Here is an 18,046-nt window from a genome sequence, read left to right on the forward strand (position 1 = left end):
GGTCCCAGCTGGCCCCTCTCTGGATTCACCACTGCATTCATGTTCATGCCAAGATCACGCTTTCCCTGCATGTGGGGGCCGCTAGTGCAGGCCCACCCCGAAGGGTTTGGGACTCCTCTATGGGGGACTTTGGCTCAGGGGCTCCTCAGCAACCAGGGTGAGACTGTCTCACAGCAGCACTGCAGTCTGAGGCACTTCCTGTCTATCCTGCTTCCTTCCTGCTCTCCTTTCCCAGGTGTCAGCCCTGTGCCACAGTCTGAGGCTCTCTCTGTCCCTCCACTCCCTCCCTCCAGATTACTCCTCACAAGCATTTCCCCAAGAAATCTCTTGCAATCCGGTCTCAAAGTGTCTGCTTCTCAGAGGGCCCAGACTGACACAGGGGGCCACTGCCATAATCCAAGCAAGAGGTGGTGGTGCTCTCAGATCAGGCGGTGGAAGAGGAGTTGGTGAATGGTGGTCAGATTCTGTATAAATTTGAAGGTAGAAACAAGAGGACTTCTTGACAGGTTGATTGTATACATGATATGAGCAAAAGAAGAGTAAAGGATGAGTCAAGGTTTTTTGTCTGAGTGACTGGAAAGATGGAATCATCACTGAATGAGAAAAGGAAGGCTGTGAGGGAAGCAGGCCTTGGGGGTCAGATTAGGAATCAGCTTTGCATGTGTTCTGTTTGAGATGGCTGTGAGACATCCAAATCAAAGTACCAAGTAGGCAATTAGATATATGAGGCTGGAGTTCCAGGGCTGCAGATATCATTTTGGAGATTATGAGCCTATAGATGTTATTTAGAGCCATGGAATCTGATGAGATTACCAAGAAAATGAGCATAGATGGAAAGTAGAAGAGGACAAAGGACTGAGTCCCAGGCACTGAGACCTTAAAGGGGAAGGGAGAGAAGAGAAACCAGCAAAGGAGATGAGCAAGAGCCACCAGTAAAGGAGGAAAGAGAGCAAAAGTGGTCTCTTGGAAGCCAGGCAAGGAAGGAGCTCTGTGGATCAGGATGAAGCCAAGGACGGGGTTGTAAATATGAATTCCAGTTTATCAAAAATGAGTTTATTATGGCACAGTCTTCTCTTCTCCTTCCCCTTTCCTCTCTTTCCTTTACAAAAAAAACTTTATTAAAAAATATTCTCTCTCTGGACTCTTTCCTTCCCCCCTTCTTCTTCCCTTCTTCTTCTAGTCTCTTCTATCAAAACTCCAGGCAATTTGGATCTTTTTCATACAGAGGCAGTGGGTTATTTTTGGAAACTCCAGAAGAACAACTGCATAGTGATAAAGCAACTGGCAGTCAGAGGACACTTTATGTAGAACATGTCACTCTTTCTCTTCCTCTTTTGCAAGGTGGACCTTCGTTTCCCAGGTGGATTTGGGGGCTTTCTGCCTGAGCTGAGTCCCTTGTATTTCGCGTGGGTAAAATATACATTCAGGGAGACACTTAGCAGCTTTTGTGTTCCCTTCCTCGTCTCTAAGCAGGTGAACATACTCTCCATTTTGACTCATGAAACACATGAGATCCCTGGATGCTTTTTGGAAGGAAGAGTATGAGATACAATCTTTTACGGGACTATGTAAAAATAATTCAGGAATCACAGCTATCTTTCATCCAAATCATCTTGCTTTGGAGAAGACTCGAGCCTCTTGTTACAGATGAAAAATCAGGCGTAGATGAGGTTAGAGTATTTTCGTGTTTGGTGGCCCGACCATGCAGGGGAAGCGTGATCTTGGCATGAACATGAGTGCACTGGTGAATCCAGCGGATGTCCCAGCTTGGCCTGAAGTCTCCTCCTCATGTGGCATCACCCTTGGTGGAAGGTCATCTGCTGTGGGCTTGGCCTCCCGTCAGATGCTGCTTTGTGTTCTCAAGTCTACCATTCATGGTTTATGCTGATCAACTGAAACTTTGTCACTTAGTGTCATCCCACACATTACAGATGCCATCTGCTGGTTTATCGCTCCAGCTGTGTTGAGAGCAGAGCCTGTGACTCAGTGTTGTGCTGGGACTGACTTGTTCCGACTCCCCAGCAGACTGTGCACATCCTTTTCCAACTCTGCATCCAGGAACGTCATGTTGGTAGCTTGAAAGCAGCTGTGGGAGAGGGGTGTATGGAGGGAGAAGAGGGATCTACACTCCAGAATTCAGCAAACAAGGACATCTGTAAATGCTGCAAATGAAGACTTTCTCTGTCTCCTCCCCTCCCCGCAAAGAGCTGATTTTAAACATTTGCCGACAGACTACAGGACTATGTCCTTTTTATTTTGTAACTTTGGCAGCCTGACAGTGTACCATGGACATAGTAGGTGCTTGGTAAATATATTTCTTGAATGAATTTTTAAAAACCCTTATTATAAGTAGTAATCTGAGTTTCTTTTCCTAAGACATCCTTATTATTTGGGTCCAGACAAAGCTCCTTCTTCCAGCTCCCTGACCCCCCAATTTAGCTATATCTCATGGCACCTCGTGTACCTTATAGTAGGTAGTAGCTACCAAATGTTAAATACAGCTCTGCTCCTTCTCTCAGGAGGCCTCACTTTGGCCTTAATGCTGCCTGTGACCCCCAGCCGTGGAGGTGCCTGCACAACTGTCATCAGGTTATGTCTTGTGTCTCTGTGGCATGTTTCTGCTCAAAGTCTTCTCACTTGCCCTTCAGAGCAACCCTGTGGCATCTGTAGAGTAGGATAAAGAGGCCGAGTCCTAGACCAGTGGACCACTCTGATGACCCATAGCTTCTAAGACACAGAGTTATGGCCTCAGAATCCTAGGTCAGGCCAGTTTCTGATACCAGCCTGCAATCAGACAACTTTCGAGGCCTTGTTGCTCCCTCTCTGTTCCTTGCCTGTGTCTGGTGTGTGTGTGTGAGTGGGGGGCTTCTCCCCACATCTGTCCTCTTCCTCAGGTCTGAAGGTCATTGTTGGGGCCTTGCTGCGCTCTGTGAAGAGGCTTGTCGATGTGATGATCCTGACTCTCTTTTGCCTCAGCATCTTCGCCCTGGTAGGTCAGCAGCTCTTCATGGGAAATCTGAACCAGAAATGTGTGAGGAAAGACTGTGACTCTGACTATAAAGGTAAACACCCCACCTTTCACTCCTTGGTTTGTGCATGGTTAACTTTTATTTATCCCCACTCATACTGTCTACTGATCTGCATTACAGAGTGTCTTAGGATCAAGGGATGACTTGTCCCTCTAGGGTTCTCAAGTGGGCAGATGCATTTCTTAGAGAACTGCCTCATTCTTTGGGTTTCCATGAAGAAGGAAAATCCTGAAGCCACGTCTATAGGAGTGGTGTCATCTTCCATCTCTGCCCACTTCCTTGTCACGTTTTGCAGAAGTCTTCAGAGTGCCTGGCTTTGGCCAAAGGAGACCAGCAACTTCCCACAATGCCTCCCCCCACCCAAGTATTTTCTTCAATGATATTGCTCCTTTTATGTTGCACCCTCTCCACTCTGAGGTCAACCCTATATCAATTTCATGTGTCCTGAATTTTATGTGGCCACACTTTCTCCATGACTGTCTTGGTTTATGAGCTTCTCATGGGCTGACCCTGTGTCCAGCTTCTCCTAGGGGTGGTCGCTTGTTCAGTTCTATGTACTGAGAGGCAAAGTGGTGGTGGTGTTACTGCTTCCTCCTCTTATTTCTCCTTCCTTCTCCTTTTCCCTCTTTTTCTCTTGCATCTTCCTGAGAGCTTAGGCTCTAGTTCCTCTCTGGATCATTTCATCGAGATCACTTTGATCACTTTGATCATTTTGGAGGATTCTGAACCATCTGTTTCAAGCATAATCTGGCATATTTGCTATTCGTTTTCCTTTCAATGTTGTTTTTTCAAACCTGAATTTATAATTATTTCCTTCTCAGACTATTGCTTTGAAAAGAAAGATTCCACTGAATTCAGAATATGTGGCACATGGATGGAGAGCGGGTAAGATGTTTATACTCTTCATTCTATCTTTTTGAAGTGATGTGGCAGACAGTCTTTATCTAATGACTTGTAGAAGCAGTGGTGGTAGTTCTCTAACACTACTATTTCATGTGTCTAAGCAAGTTTATTTTATTTTATTTTGGCTTTTTAAAATATTAATTTATTTATTTGGTTGTGCTGGGTCTTAGTTGCAGCAGGCGGGCTCCTTAGTTGCGGCTCTCCAGCTCGTTAGTTGCAGCACGTCGGCTCCTTAGTTGTGGCGTGTGAAATCTTAGTTGTGTCATGCATGTGGGATCTGGTTCCCCGACCAGAGAATGAACCCGAGACCCCTGCACTGGGAGCGCAGAGTCTTATCCACTGTGCCACCAGGGAAGTCCCTCTAAGCAAGTTTAGATGTGCATTACTAAAGTAAAAATTATTTCCAAGTGTTTAGAGCAGTTCTCTCTCCCAAATTATATTGAATTTGTATCTGATGAGAAACCTACTGAAAACATAGGGATATTTTGACATTATGGAGCGGATATTCAAGACTATCAAAGGTAAGAAAGGATGTTGTGACTGAAAGCCCCATCTAGACCTATTTCCTGTTCAATGACATGGCCCTGATGGAAGACATCTCAGCACATGTCTTCTGTTTGTTGATCTGTGACCCCCACTGCCTCTAGTTGCACACACTGTTGTATGTGTGTTCATACACATTCACTTCAACAGCTAGTAGCCCTCTGACCCTTTGGGGATACTGTTCCTTCTTCCAGGATATTAGTACTCTCTGTGGTGAGAGATTCATTCAGTGAAGGTTTATTGAGTGTATTTCAAATTAAGATAATATGCTAGGCACTTTGATGAAATAGACTACATTCATCTCTCAATAACAAATAGGTATCAAGGGCCAACAGTGTGCCAAGCTCTGTGTTAGGCCCTAGGAATCCAAGTACAAACAAAGGAGTGCTGCCCTCTTGAAATTGACATCTTTCAGGCAAGAGAGATGTACAGTAAATTCTTGAAAGTGTGATGAATGTTATAAGAGAGACCTGTAGATACTGAGAGAGATAACAGAGATGTAACCCTGCCTGTAAAATTAAGGAAGTCTTCTCGTGGTGGTCACAGGTTCTGATTAGGTCAAACTCACAGACTTACTAGGTTTTAACACAAGGTTTATTGAGCTCTCTAGAATGATCCTCGGCAGGACATACTGCGCCCACAGTGTTTTCATTCAATGAGGAGCCCAACAGCTGTCACAACAGTGCTTCTTTGATCCATCACCCATGCAGGGCAGGTATGGTTACTATAAGCAAAATCCAAGGTGGGGTGGGCCATCTAAACATACAGATGCAGAAGCCTTGGTTTCCAACTGTGTGCCAGTCACAACTCTCTCAGTCTAGGTATAGTCTCAAAGCTCAGGAGTTTTACAGTAAGCGAACTCCTAGTACATGACCTTCGACACTGATCATAACGTGGTAGTTTCCAAGGAGATGGCAGAGCTGAGGTCACCTTCCCAGACAGGCCTGTGTTCAGGGCCCAGGCCTGGTTTTCAACCTTTACTCACTGCCTCCTCTGAGGACTGACTGAGTGGTGACTACAACATGGATCTGAAGCATGAGTGGGAAGTTCTGGTGGATGAGGAGATAGAGCAAACGATTCCTGACGGTACAAATAGCAAGAATGAAAGCCTCAGGACATGAGGACATGTGGGGATAGTAAGAAGCCCCGCAGCTTGTTAGGCAGAGGGGCAGGAGACAGGAGCCAACCATGCAGGACCTGGTAGGCCATCACTGCTGAGGATTTTGACCTCAATCACAAAGGAAACAAGACCTGATCAGATTAGATACTTTTAAAACTCACTTATGTCTGCTACATGGAGAATGGGTGGATAGAGTAGATGAGGCAGCCACTTAGGAGGCTGTGTTAATACAGATGAGAGTCACGAAGCTGTTCAGTGGAGATGAAGAGAAATGGATGGATGAATTCCAAAGACATTTAGGAGACAGAAAGAACAAGACTTGTGGATTGAGGAGGGGTGTGGCATGTATATGTGTGTGCAAATGCACGTGTAGGATAGTGGTGAGAAGCACAAAGGGGAGAATAGAAAAAATCAATATAGAATTAAAAGATAAAGCAACAAAAGAGACAGAAAATATGAGAATAAATATCAATCCAGAAGTTTCAGCTTTTGACTAAGTAGGAATTCCAGAAATAGAGCACAGAAAAAGCAAAAGGGAGGAAATTAGCAAAGATAATACAGAGAATTTCCCTGGGATTAAAGATGCAAATCCCTCAGTGGCCCATAAAGTAGCCAACACAATGAATGAAAAAGGACCATGTCAGGTGCATTATCATGGCATTTAAGAACCTTTGGGGAAAAAGATCTGAAAACCAAAGAGAAAAAGGTTACCCACAAAGGAACAGTATCAGAATCCTCAACAACAACATAGAGATAATAGCTGAGCAGTGATTTTATGTTTCTGAAGAAAAACTATTTTCAACCCTAAATTCTATTTCTGGTCAAACTGTAACTCCACTGTGAAGGCAGAGTAAAGATATACCCATATGTGCAAAGATCACCCAGTCTTCCTAAAAAGCTACTTGAGGTTTGGTCCAGAAAAATGAGGGAGTAAAACTTAGAAAGAGCAACACAAAGAGCCAAGAAAAAATGTATCTGACCCAGGAGACCCAATGACACAGGCCATGATATTTTCCACGAAGAGTGATATAAGTAGTGGTGAAGTGGGGTGGGATGTTGGAAAAGCCTTATCTACCACAGCAGAAAGCTAGTCAATGAAGACTAAAACTGATAAATCAAATATCAGTATAAGCATTTTAAAAAATTATAGTATAGTTGAATTTCAATATCATATTAGTTTCAGGTGTACAATATGGTGATTCAGTATTTTCATAAATTGTACTCTATTTAAAGTTACTGTAAAATATTGGCTATATTCCTGTGCTGTGTAATATATCCTTATAGCCTATTTATTTTATACATAGTAGTTTGTATCTCTTAATCCCCTACCTCTATTTTTCCCATCCCCCCTTCCCTACTGGAAACCACTAGTTTATTCTCTCTATATTTAATTCTGTTTCTGTTTGGTTATATTCATTCGTTTCATTTTTTAGATTCCATGCATAAGTGATAACATTCAGTATACGCCTTTCTCTGTTTGACTTATTTCGCTAAGTGTAGCACCCTCCAGGTCCATCCACATTGTTGCAAATGGCAAAATTTCATTCTTTTTTTATGGCTGAGTAATATTCCATTGTATATATATACACCACATCTTTTTAATTTTTTATATAGGAGTATAGTTGATTCACAATGTTGTGTTAGTTTCAGGTGTAAAGCAAAATGATTTAGTTATACATATTCATACATCTAATCCTTTTCAGATTCTTTTCCCATATAGGTTATTAAAGAGTATTGAGTATAGTTCCCTGTGCTCTACAGTAGGTCCTTGTTGAATATCTATTTTGTGTACAGTAGTGTGTATATGTTAATCCCAACCTCCTAACTTATCCCTCCCCCCCACCTTTTCCCCTTTGGTAGTCATAAGTTTGTTTTCTAAGTCTGTGAGTCTGTTTCTGTTTTGTAAATAAGTTCATTTGTATCATTTTTTTAGATTCCACATAAATGATGTCATACGATATTTGTCTTTCTCTGTCTGACTTATTTCACTTAGTATGATAATCTCTAGGTCCATCCATGTTGCTGCAAATGACATTATTTCATTCTTTTTTATACCACATCTTTTTTATCCATTCATCTGTTGGTGAACACTTAGGTTGCATCCATATCTTGGCTATTGTAAATAATGCTCCTATGAACATTAGGGTGCATGTGTCTTTTTGAATTAGTGTTTTCATTTTCTTCAGCTATATACCCAGCAGTGGAATTGCTGGATCATATGGTAATTCTATTTTTAATTTTTTGAGGAACCCCATATTGTTTCCCACAGTGGCTGCACTAATTTACATTCCCACCAACAGTGTACAAGTCTTCCTTTTTCTCCATCTTCCTGCCAACATTTGATATTTGTAGACTTTTTGATCATAGCCATTCTGACAGGTTTGAGGTAGTATCTCATTGTGGTTTTGATTTGCATTTCTCTAACAGTTACAAAAATGTTCTGCATCTTTCCATGTGCCTGTTAGCCATCTGTATGTCTTCTTTGAAAAATGTCTATTCAGGTCTTCTGCCATTTTTTAATCAGGTTGTTTGTTTTTTTGATAGAGCTGTGTGAGCAGTTTATATATTTTGGATATTAACCCCTTATCAGTCATATCATTTGCAAATATTTTCACTCATCTAGTAGGTTGTCTTTTCATTTTGTCAGTGATTTCCTTTGCTGTGCAAAACCTTTTAAGATTAATTAGGTCCATTTGTTTATTTTTGCTTTTGCTTCCTATGCCTTAGAAGAAAGATCAAAAAAATATCACTATGATTTATGTCAAAGAGTGTTCTGCCTATGTTTTCTTCTAGGAGTTTTATGGTTTCCGGTCTTACATTTAGGTCTTTAATCTGTTTTGAGTTTATTTTTGTATATGGTTTGAGGAAATGTTTTAATTTCATTCTTTTCCATGTAGCTGTCCAATTTTCCCACCACATTTATTGAAGAGACTGTCCTTTTCCCATTGTATATTCTTGCCTCCTTTATTGTAGATTAATTGACCATAAGTATGCAAATTTATTTCTGTTCTCTGTATTCTATTCCATTGATCTGTGTCTATTTTTGTGCCAATACCATGCTGTTTTGGTTACTGTAGCTTTGTAGTGTAGTCTGAAGTCAGGGAACATGATATTCCCAGCTTTGTTCTTTTTTCTCAAGATTGCTTTTGCTCTTAGGGTCTTTTGTGGTTCCATATAAATTTTAGGATTATTTGTTCTAGTTCTATGAAAAATGTCATGGTTATTTTGATAGGGATTGCATTAAATCTGCAGATTGCTTTGCGGTAGGATGGACATTTTAACAACATTAATTCTTCCAGTCCATGAACACAGTATATCTTTCCATTTCTTTATATCATTTTCAGTTTCCTTCATCAGTGTTTTATAGTTTTCAGAGTATAGGTCTTTTACCTCCTTGGTTAAGTTTATTCCTAGGTATCTTATTCTTTTTAATGTTATTTTAAATGGGATTGTTTTCTTGCTTTCTCTTTCTGATAGTTTATTATTAGTATGTAAAAAGCAACAGATTTATGAATATTAATCTTGTATCCTGAAATTTTACTGAATGCATTTATTAGCTCAAATAGTTTTTTTGATGGAGACTTTAGTTTTCTATCTATAGTATCATGTCATTTGCAAATAGTGATAGTTTTACTTCTTCCCTTCCAATTTGGATGCCTTTTGGTTTTTTTTTCTTGGCTGATTGCTGTGGCTAGGACTTCCAATGTTATGTTAAATAGAAGTGGTGAGAGCGGGCATCCACCTTATTCCTGAGATTAAGCAAGTGTGGGCATATGTTCTTCGTGAGCAGAGTCTCAGTTTGTTACAGCCCTCCTGTAAGTCCCACTGGTTTTCAAACCAGCTAAGGGAACTTGTCTTCCTGGTGTTGGACCCCAGGGCTGGGGTGCCCAATATGTGATTTGAACCCCTCACTCCCCAGGGAGGATCTCCAAGCCCATGATATCCCTCTCTTCTGTGCCCCTGACTAGGGAGCCCCAACCTGATTGCTTCTCCTCCCTTCCTGCCTGACTCTGTGTGGATCTTTCTTTACAGTCTTGTGTCCAGTTTACCGCCAGTGTCCAGTTTGTTTTCACGGAGAATTGCTCCACATGTAGATGTATTTTTTTTAATATAAATTTATTTATTTATTTATTTATTTATTTATTTATTTATTTCTGGCTGCATTGGGTCTTCGTTGCTGTGCGCGGGCTTTCTCTAGTTGTGGCGAGCGGGAGCTACTCTTTGTTGTGGTGCATGGGCTTCTCATTTTGGTGGCTTCTCTTGTTGTGGAGCATGGGCTCTAGGCGTGCAGGCTTCAGTAGTTGTGTCACTCAGGCTCAGTAGTTGTGGCTCACGGGCTCTAGAGTGCAGGCTCAGTAGTTGTGGCACATGGGCTTAGTTGCTCCACGGCATGTGTGATCTTCCTGGACCAGGGTTCGAACCCATGTCCCCTGCATTGGCAAGCGGATTCTTAACCACTGCGCCACCAGGGAAGTCTCATGTAGATGTATTTTTGATGTATTCATTGGGGGAGGTGAGCGCAGCATCCTCCTACTCCGCCACCTTGATCTCCTCCCAGTAAAAGCACTATATTTAGAGATACGGACCTAAAAGAGCTAAAAGTTGTTGAATTTGGGGTGTATAAATGACAGATGAAGAATGATGGAATGGTTTTCATTACAAGCCTTTTGGTGCCATGTGACTTTTTTTAAACCACATGCATGTGTTTCTTTGATAAAAATACTATATTTATTACAAATTAAGAAAGTACATACTCATAGTATATTCGACAGATGCACTCAATGATGTGTTTTTGGTGATGTGGACAAAGACCTATATGCAAGATATCTACTGTTTTTAAAGTAAAACCCAAATGTTTGTAAGAATAGAGGACTGATAACAATTGATATCTAAATATTTAGCATTAGCTAAATATTTAGCACTTATATAAATCCCAGAACTGTAGGACATGAAAAGAAATGAGGTATTTCCTTGTGTGCTGGTGGAAAAGACCTCCAATCAATACCATTCCATGAAAAAAGCAAGGTACAAGAGAGTGTTCAAAGAATGCTCCCATTCATATATTATAGAAAATGTATATTGATACATATCTGCTTTTATATTCATAGAGGACTTCTGAAAACTTACTAAAGTAACTTTAACAGTGCCTCTAGGAAGTGGGACTGAGTTGGGAGAGAGGGAGACATCATATTCATTGTATGTCCTTTTTCTACTCTAAAGTGTTCACTATGTCACTGCACTTAATTTTTCAATGAAAAACTGCCGATATGAACTTCCTAATCAATCCATTTGAAGAGAGTCTATGAGTGCCCATGTTTAGATATAGACTGGGAGGCTTGGAAGATGGAGGATGGTCAACTCTATAAATATTCTCTTCACCTAGGACTTTTGAGTGTGAGCCCATGGTTCTTGGAATAATCAGTGCCCTGGGCAGGGTGTCGAGGGGAGGTGGGCTGCAGGGTATGTAATTCTTTCTCTGTTCCTTTGTTTCCAATATCTAGGGCTTGTTCTGAACAATTTGAATGCAAACATACCAATAAAAATCCTGACTATAATTACACGAATTTTGACAACTTGGGCTGGTCTTTTCTTGCCGTGTTCCGGCTTATGACCCAAGATTCCTGGGAGAAGCTTTATCAACAGGTTATCTATTTATTCATTCTCTCTCTCTATTTACCTCTCTCTCTCTCTCTCTCTGCCCCTCTCTTCCCTGCCCCTCTGCCTCCCTGCCTCCTCTCTCCCTTTCCATCACTTATCTATCTCTTCATCATTTATTTATAACCTACCATCTCTCCTTCACCTTTGTCATCTATTTCTTATCCTTAACAGTTGTACTGTTAAATTGTGTTTTAGAAATTCCATTAGAAACATCAAAAAAAAAAAAAGACTATAAATGTGATATTTGGAAGAAGAGTACAAAAAACTCCTCTTCCTAGAAATATGACCCCTCTCCAGATTCCCCACTGACTCAAGTTCCACCACTAGTGCTTCAGCTTTCATGCAGCATTGCTCTCTCTCTTGCCTTTTTAATTTAAAAAATGCAAATACCCTTGAGAAAGTCACAGTAAAGTCACTATGACTTCTGTGTGAATGTACAGATGGCATTTCCTTGCTGAGAGATAGGGCATCAGGAGCTTTAGGTGATGGGGGAGGCAGAAGATGATGCTGCAGGTAGCTGAGCCAACCAGGGCTGGGGAGAGACCAATTGCTACTGTGTAATCTCCACTTGAGGTCAAGTCACCCCTCTGCGGAGGAAGGATTCAGTCTCCAGCATGTGCTGTGTCCCTTGCAGACTTTGCGCACCTCAGGGCTCTACTCAGTCTTCTTCTTTGTGGTGGTCATCTTCCTGGGCTCTTTCTACTTGATTAACTTAACCCTGGCTGTTGTCACCATGGCTTATGAGGAACAGAACAAGAATGTAGCTGCTGAGACAGAAGCCAAGGAGAAGATGTTCCAGGAAGCCCAGCAGCTGTTAAAGGAGGAGAAGGAGGTAGGGGCACGTGGTGTCAGACAGTGGGGTCTGCTTGGGAGGACCCCAGAGGCTGTGGGGTCTGACACTTAAGGTTTCTGTATAAGGCCTAGTCTCAGTGCTTTCCCAACTGGTGCTTTTCTGAGAATTTTTAAGCCCCTTGCAGCTGGCTCTGCTACAGTCTCCCACTAAGATGTCCAGGCACAGGGCTCTTGAGGAAGGGAACCCTTGGTTTTGATGATCTTTGACCTTCTGAAACCTGAGCCTTCAAAGATAGATCCCAAATTGCTGTCTAGAGGATAAAATGTGTGTATATGTAAATTAAGGCTCTGCTCCAGGCTTTCCTGTGGGAAGCTGGAGATGTTCGTGTCCAGGGACTTTGCTTGTGAGAGTCTGGGAAATCAATCATGGTGGCTGTAGAGATGACAGTCATGATCCTTACTTATAATTCTTGTTATATTTACAGGCCATTCTTATTGTTTCCCTGGCATCTTTACATTTTTTCAGCTCTAAGATTCTAAGATTCGATTCTAAGATTTCAGAGCAGGGCCATGTTTTATGCTTTTTCTCATCCTCCACAGAGATTTATCAGGAGGAAGCCCATCTTAAGTGCTTGATATCTGCAACGTTAAGCACAAACATTTACTGAATGCTTAGCACATACAGGGCACTGTGCTAAGGGTTAGTTACACAGAGATATCTAAGAATCAACCCTGCCTTCGAGGGCTGCAGTCTCGTGGACAAACAGGACATGTTCCCCACATAAACAATGACAAAGCTAGCATTCCACATAAACAATGACAAAGCTAGCATATTACAGTTGGGCAATGAGCAATCAAAATGGTCCAGTGCTACCAGAAGAAAGGAGAGAATGCTTACTGAGGTCGAAGTCATTTACAGTGTTCTGTGGGGAGTGTGATCTGTTCATTAATTGCTTTTTTTCACTTTCTAAGGCTCTGGTTGCCATGGGTATTGACAGAAGCTCACTTAATTCCCTTGAAGCATCGTCTTTTTCCCCGAAGAAGAGAAAGCTATTTGGTAATAAGAAAAGAAAATCCTTCTTTTTGAGAAAGTCTGGGAAAGACCAGGTTCCAGGATTAGATTCTGATAAAGATTCTTCAAAAAAGGCAAGTTTTGGCCAAGGGATTGATGATACTTTAGCACTGTTCAGGGGGACAGGTCAAGTTGTCAATCTAATTGAAAGGACTCATTCATTCACTCAGTCATTTATCCATTCATCCATTTGCACATACTTCCCTGCATCCATGTGTCTATTCAATTATCCATTTATTTACTGATGTCTATTTAAAATGTTGACAGTGTTTATTTGGCACTGGGGTAGGCACTGGGGATACATGGGATATATAACACAGGCAAGTAATGATGAAGGCACACTGATAAGGAGGCAGTTACTGTTCAGTGTGATGACCGACATGATGATCACTGAGGGAGAGCAGAGCAGGAGCATTGTCTTAGGGGCAATGTTTGTTCCCTGCAAGGCCAACCCTGAGACGTTAGAGTGCAAGTAGATTATTTGGGAAGTGATCTTAGGAAGCACTAAGAGGGGAGGGGAGAAGTGATACATGGAAGAGAAGGTGGCCAATTAATGTGCATTATTAAGCCAGTTTAATCTCCCTGGAGTGAGGGCACTAGAGTATTTATACACCAGCTTTGGTCCATCATTGGTTCAAGACTTCTGGGGTCAGGAAACAATAATTTTTCTGTATTTCTGACTTGCTATGTGTTAGGGCAAAAGTGTTTGGGTTGCCAACGGAAGCCTGAGGACATATGGATGGGGCCAACAATAGCGTCTGCTTCAGACAACCAACCCCAGACTTGGTGGGGGCTGGGAAAAGAGCAGTGGATCAGAAAAGAGTTCCCAGAGGAAGCAGTGTGTAAGCCGAAAGGATGAATTAACCGGGTAAAAGGAAGAAGGAAGCACTACACATAGGACAGCACATGCATAGGCCTGGAAGCAAAGGAGAGCAGAATATGACCCAGTAGAAAATGTGCAAGTGTGTGTGGGTGCACGCGTATGTGTGTGTGAGATGAGGTTGGGGGGGCGGTGGCAAGAGGCTCTAGTGGTAAGATATGGACCATCATAAAAGGCCTTGAAGCCAAGCTAAGGAGTTCATTCTTTACACTGAGAGCAAGTGGTAAGCAGTATGGAAAGGTTTTAAGCAGAAGAGTGATATGACTAGATTTACATTGTGGAAATCCTGGATGCATTGAAGAGAGGGGACTGGAGAAGTGCGAGACTGGAGGCAGCCAATTAAGAAGTTGTTGCAGTGATCTAAGTAAGAGGTGACAATGGCTTAAACTATGGTTAGGGCAGTGAGGATGAAGAGAGATGAACAGGTTACAGTGATCTGCAGAGGAAAAGATTTGGCAATTGACTAGATGTAGAGGGTGGGGTTTATGGCTTGGGTAGCCGACTTGGTGGTGGGTAATCTACTGAGATGGGCAAAGAGCATGTTCTGGGGGCGAGGAAGATAGCAAGTTTTGCATGTGCCAATTTTGAGGTGCCTATGGGGCATTCCGGTCAGGCTACTGAGTAGGCAGTAAGATATGCAGAAAAGAAGCTATGAGAGAATGTACTGTAGAAAAAGAAAGCTTATTCTTATCATTTAAGGTGGGGGATGTTTGAACATGTTTTAATTCTGGAGAAGAGAAGTCAGAAGAGAGGAAGATGTTGGTGATACAGGCCAGGGAATAATAGCTAGAGCCTCTTTACTGAGGTAGGGGGAGGATGAAGCAGGCAGGAGGTGGGTGTGTGTGCCTGAGCCTGGGGTGGGGAAAGGGAGTTCAAGGGCCTTTGTAGAAGTAGATGCACGGACCTCACCCACTGCTCTGAGCAGTTCTCTGATGGAGTGACAGGGCAAGATCTCATGATTTAGAGGCTTCTTTGCTGTCAGATCACAGCATATTCAAGAGACTGCATATATTTTTTAATATTTTGCAAGTTTTTCCTCATTTCACAAAGCAATAGACAAGGACCCAGACACCTAACATAAAGTGTCTTTTCCCTTTAACTAGAATAGGAAATAGCTATAGAAAGACTACAGGCTCCCTTTAGAATAGCTTTTCAGAAAGGGATAGTTCCCTCTGGGGCCATGGTTGGTCAGAACTTTGGGGGAATAAGTAATTACGGATACCTGAGTTTTCTGGATAGCTGAAGGTTTATGTCCTTTAATCTCTAGATACTTTAGAGTTGTAGATAAGGTGAGAATCAGTAAGCTCTTAGACATAGCCTGAGTGCTTGAAGTTTAGTATATGGATTTTGTGATATTTATTTCGACTGTTCTTTTTAGTTACTGACTATTTCAAAATCTATTTAGGCAGCCACTCAAGGCACTTCACTATGTGGCCTCAATCCACCTTTCTAAATTTATACACCACTTCTGCCCCTCACAAACATTGTTTCTAAATCGCACTTTTTACTGCTTTCATACCCTGAACCATTGTGCATTAGTTTTTGTAAAATATTTTTTGCTCTTTGTCAACAATGAATAAAACACGGAGAAAGAAATGTTTCTGTAGGTATGACTCTAGACTCTAGAAATGGGCATACATAAGAAATATGAATGTTCAAACCATATTTCTCTTATCTATTAAATGTGAATTAAGAAAACTTCACCTTTGGCATGCCATGAAGTTGAAGTGAGTTGAGCATCTTCGCTGCATGTAGCATTGAAACAAAGTTTGTCAGGTTTTGAGGAGAGGTCGCCCCTTCCCTTAGATGGTCCACCATGCCTTCTCTTACAGCCACACCTACTTGAACAAACCAAACGACTGTCCCAGAATCTGTCAGTGGACCACTGTGATGAGCACGGAGACCCCTTCCAAAGGCAGAGAGCGCTGAGCGCTGTGAGCATCCTTACCATCACCATGCACGGTAAGTTCTGTTCCAAGACCAAGGGGGAGCCTAACTTCAACGATGTCCTTCCCTTCTCCCTCTCTCTAGCCCCCCAGAAGCCCTCTGCAACCCACTGTACTTCCTGCAGAGTGACTCCCCATGCTTCTTTGGAGCATGTGAGCAAAATGGCTTGGAAGAAGCAGGCCTTCCTTGTGGGCCCACCCTGAGCTGCCACTTGGGTAGTGGTGGGACCAAGTGCATCAACAGGGCTTCTCGTTCAAGCCAGGCAGTCACAGGAAGTTTCAGTGACAATGATAGCCAGCCAAAGAAGAGAAGACATAGAAGTTTCCAGGAGGTTACAGTTGTCATTGAAGTTAGAATAGGAATCTGGCATGAATAATAGAGGAAGACTTGCGTATGCAGGCTGGAACCATCTGATGGACCTGATTAACAGGAGGCAACAGGGACCAAACTGAGGGGTTCGTGTTCAAGGGCAGGACTCAAGTCCCAGCAAGAAAGGGATTAAATGGGTTCTTAGCACTTTTGAGCCTATTGCATCATCTCATGAGGCCTTGAAATTGTGTGGAAATCAGGGTGCAGCTGCTTTCTGGCCTGAATTCAACCAACTGATAGCATGCCTTTTGTTTCAGTGCTTATAGATGCCCCTGCCTGAATATCTCCCCTTCCCCTGAGCCCTGGTAGCTTCCTGTGCTCTGGTACAGCCGTCACCATGGTCTTCCTTGAGTGAACATAACTTGGGCTTGTGTCTGTCTGTCTCATGGGTTCATAGCCAGTCAGTGTTGACTTCCCCATCTGTATCTCTCACAGTGCAGCCCTGCTCCCAGATGCTCAATGTAAGTATAAAGACTTGAAGTACTTGACTATATCACATGGAAGTTGAGTGTGGGAAACCTTCCTAGCTATGCGTCAGTACCCTTCTTGACTGATCATGTTGTAGCACAGGAGATGCTAGGGAAGAGGGAGGAAGGAATGCACACAGGCAAAGAACAGCCAGACTGGCTCAGATCTAACTCTTCAAGTGCTCTTTCAATTCTCCTTCTCCAGAACAAGAAAAATCACAGGAACCTTGCCTCCCATGCGGGGAAAACCTGGCATCCAAATACCTCGTGTGGGACTGTAGCCCCCGGTGGCTGTGCATTAAGAAGGCCCTGAGAACCATGATGACTGACCCCTTTACTGAGCTGGCCATCACCATCTGCATCATAATCAACACTCTCTTCTTGGCCATGGAGCATTACAAAATGGACCAGAGTTTTGAGAATATGTTGTACACAGGGAATTTGGTAACTCTAGGCTTTTAAAAATATAAAACATATTTCAAACTTTGAATTATAACTCTTTCAAAGTCTAAACATTTTGTGAGTGGCCTAACCTAACATAGGTCTTTGGTCCTCTTAGGTGGAGTAAGAGGGAAAAGATGACCGTTAGGATTTTATTTTTACCCATTTCAGTAATTTTCCATGGGCCCCTGTTCGCCCTCTAGTACGTTGAGGTGTTTCTTTAGTCATCTAATGGATGACTAAAGAGTCATTCAGTGGTAAGGCAGAAGCAAGTAGACATCTTAAAAGGTCAACTATTTTGGATAATCAAGAAAACATTAACCATATCCAGAGACCCATGGTAATGAGTACCATGGTCCCCAGTGATATTGATGACATCATTTGTCACAAAACAGTGTGACTGCCGTTACTAAGTGTTATTTTCCCTGGAAAGGTGAGTCAGAGCCTGGAAGCTGTAGGAGGTTCTTTCCCAGGAGTAGGTGTGAGAGGCTTGTGGGGTGGGGTGGGCGTGGGGTTCCAGACTTGAGCCTGCTTCAGTGTGTTTGTTATTGGATGAAGCTATTCTCAGTTAAATTGGGAACATTAAGATAGGGGAGCAGATTTTTCAAGAACTGTTCACTTTAATTCATAGCTCCTGCAGAAGGCCCAAGGGAAAATTAGTTTCCCAAATATCAGAAATAATAAGTAAGTACCTAGTGAATGTTCTACCCTATTTTGCTAATGAGTTAATTAGCTAAAAATCTTACCAGAATGTCTAGCCTTTTCTTCTTACAGTTTTATGTTATTTTTCTAATTTAAAAAGCAATGCATGTATTTTTAATTTTA

General features: G+C 42.2%; 1 protein-coding gene across 7 annotated transcripts in view; it reads left to right on the forward strand.

The window, feature by feature from the left end:
* SCN11A (sodium voltage-gated channel alpha subunit 11) overlaps positions 1–18,046 on the forward strand; it is a 155,457-nt gene that overhangs the window by 62,859 nt on the left and 74,552 nt on the right. For all 7 annotated transcript variants that reach the window (XM_082413722.1, XM_082413719.1, XM_082413723.1 and 4 more), the window contains 7 exons: positions 2,895–3,062; positions 3,851–3,914; positions 11,097–11,238; positions 11,888–12,085; positions 13,018–13,191; positions 15,830–15,959; positions 16,986–17,224. In XM_082413722.1, the coding sequence (XP_082269848.1) occupies positions 2,895–3,062; positions 3,851–3,914; positions 11,097–11,238; positions 11,888–12,085; positions 13,018–13,191; positions 15,830–15,959; positions 16,986–17,224 (1,115 nt within the window). The remainder of the gene's footprint in view (positions 1–2,894; positions 3,063–3,850; positions 3,915–11,096; positions 11,239–11,887; positions 12,086–13,017; positions 13,192–15,829; positions 15,960–16,985; positions 17,225–18,046) is intronic.

This window comes from Balaenoptera physalus (assembly GCF_965194825.1).
Source record: "Balaenoptera physalus genome assembly, chromosome: 11".
NCBI lineage: Eukaryota > Metazoa > Chordata > Mammalia > Artiodactyla > Balaenopteridae > Balaenoptera > Balaenoptera physalus.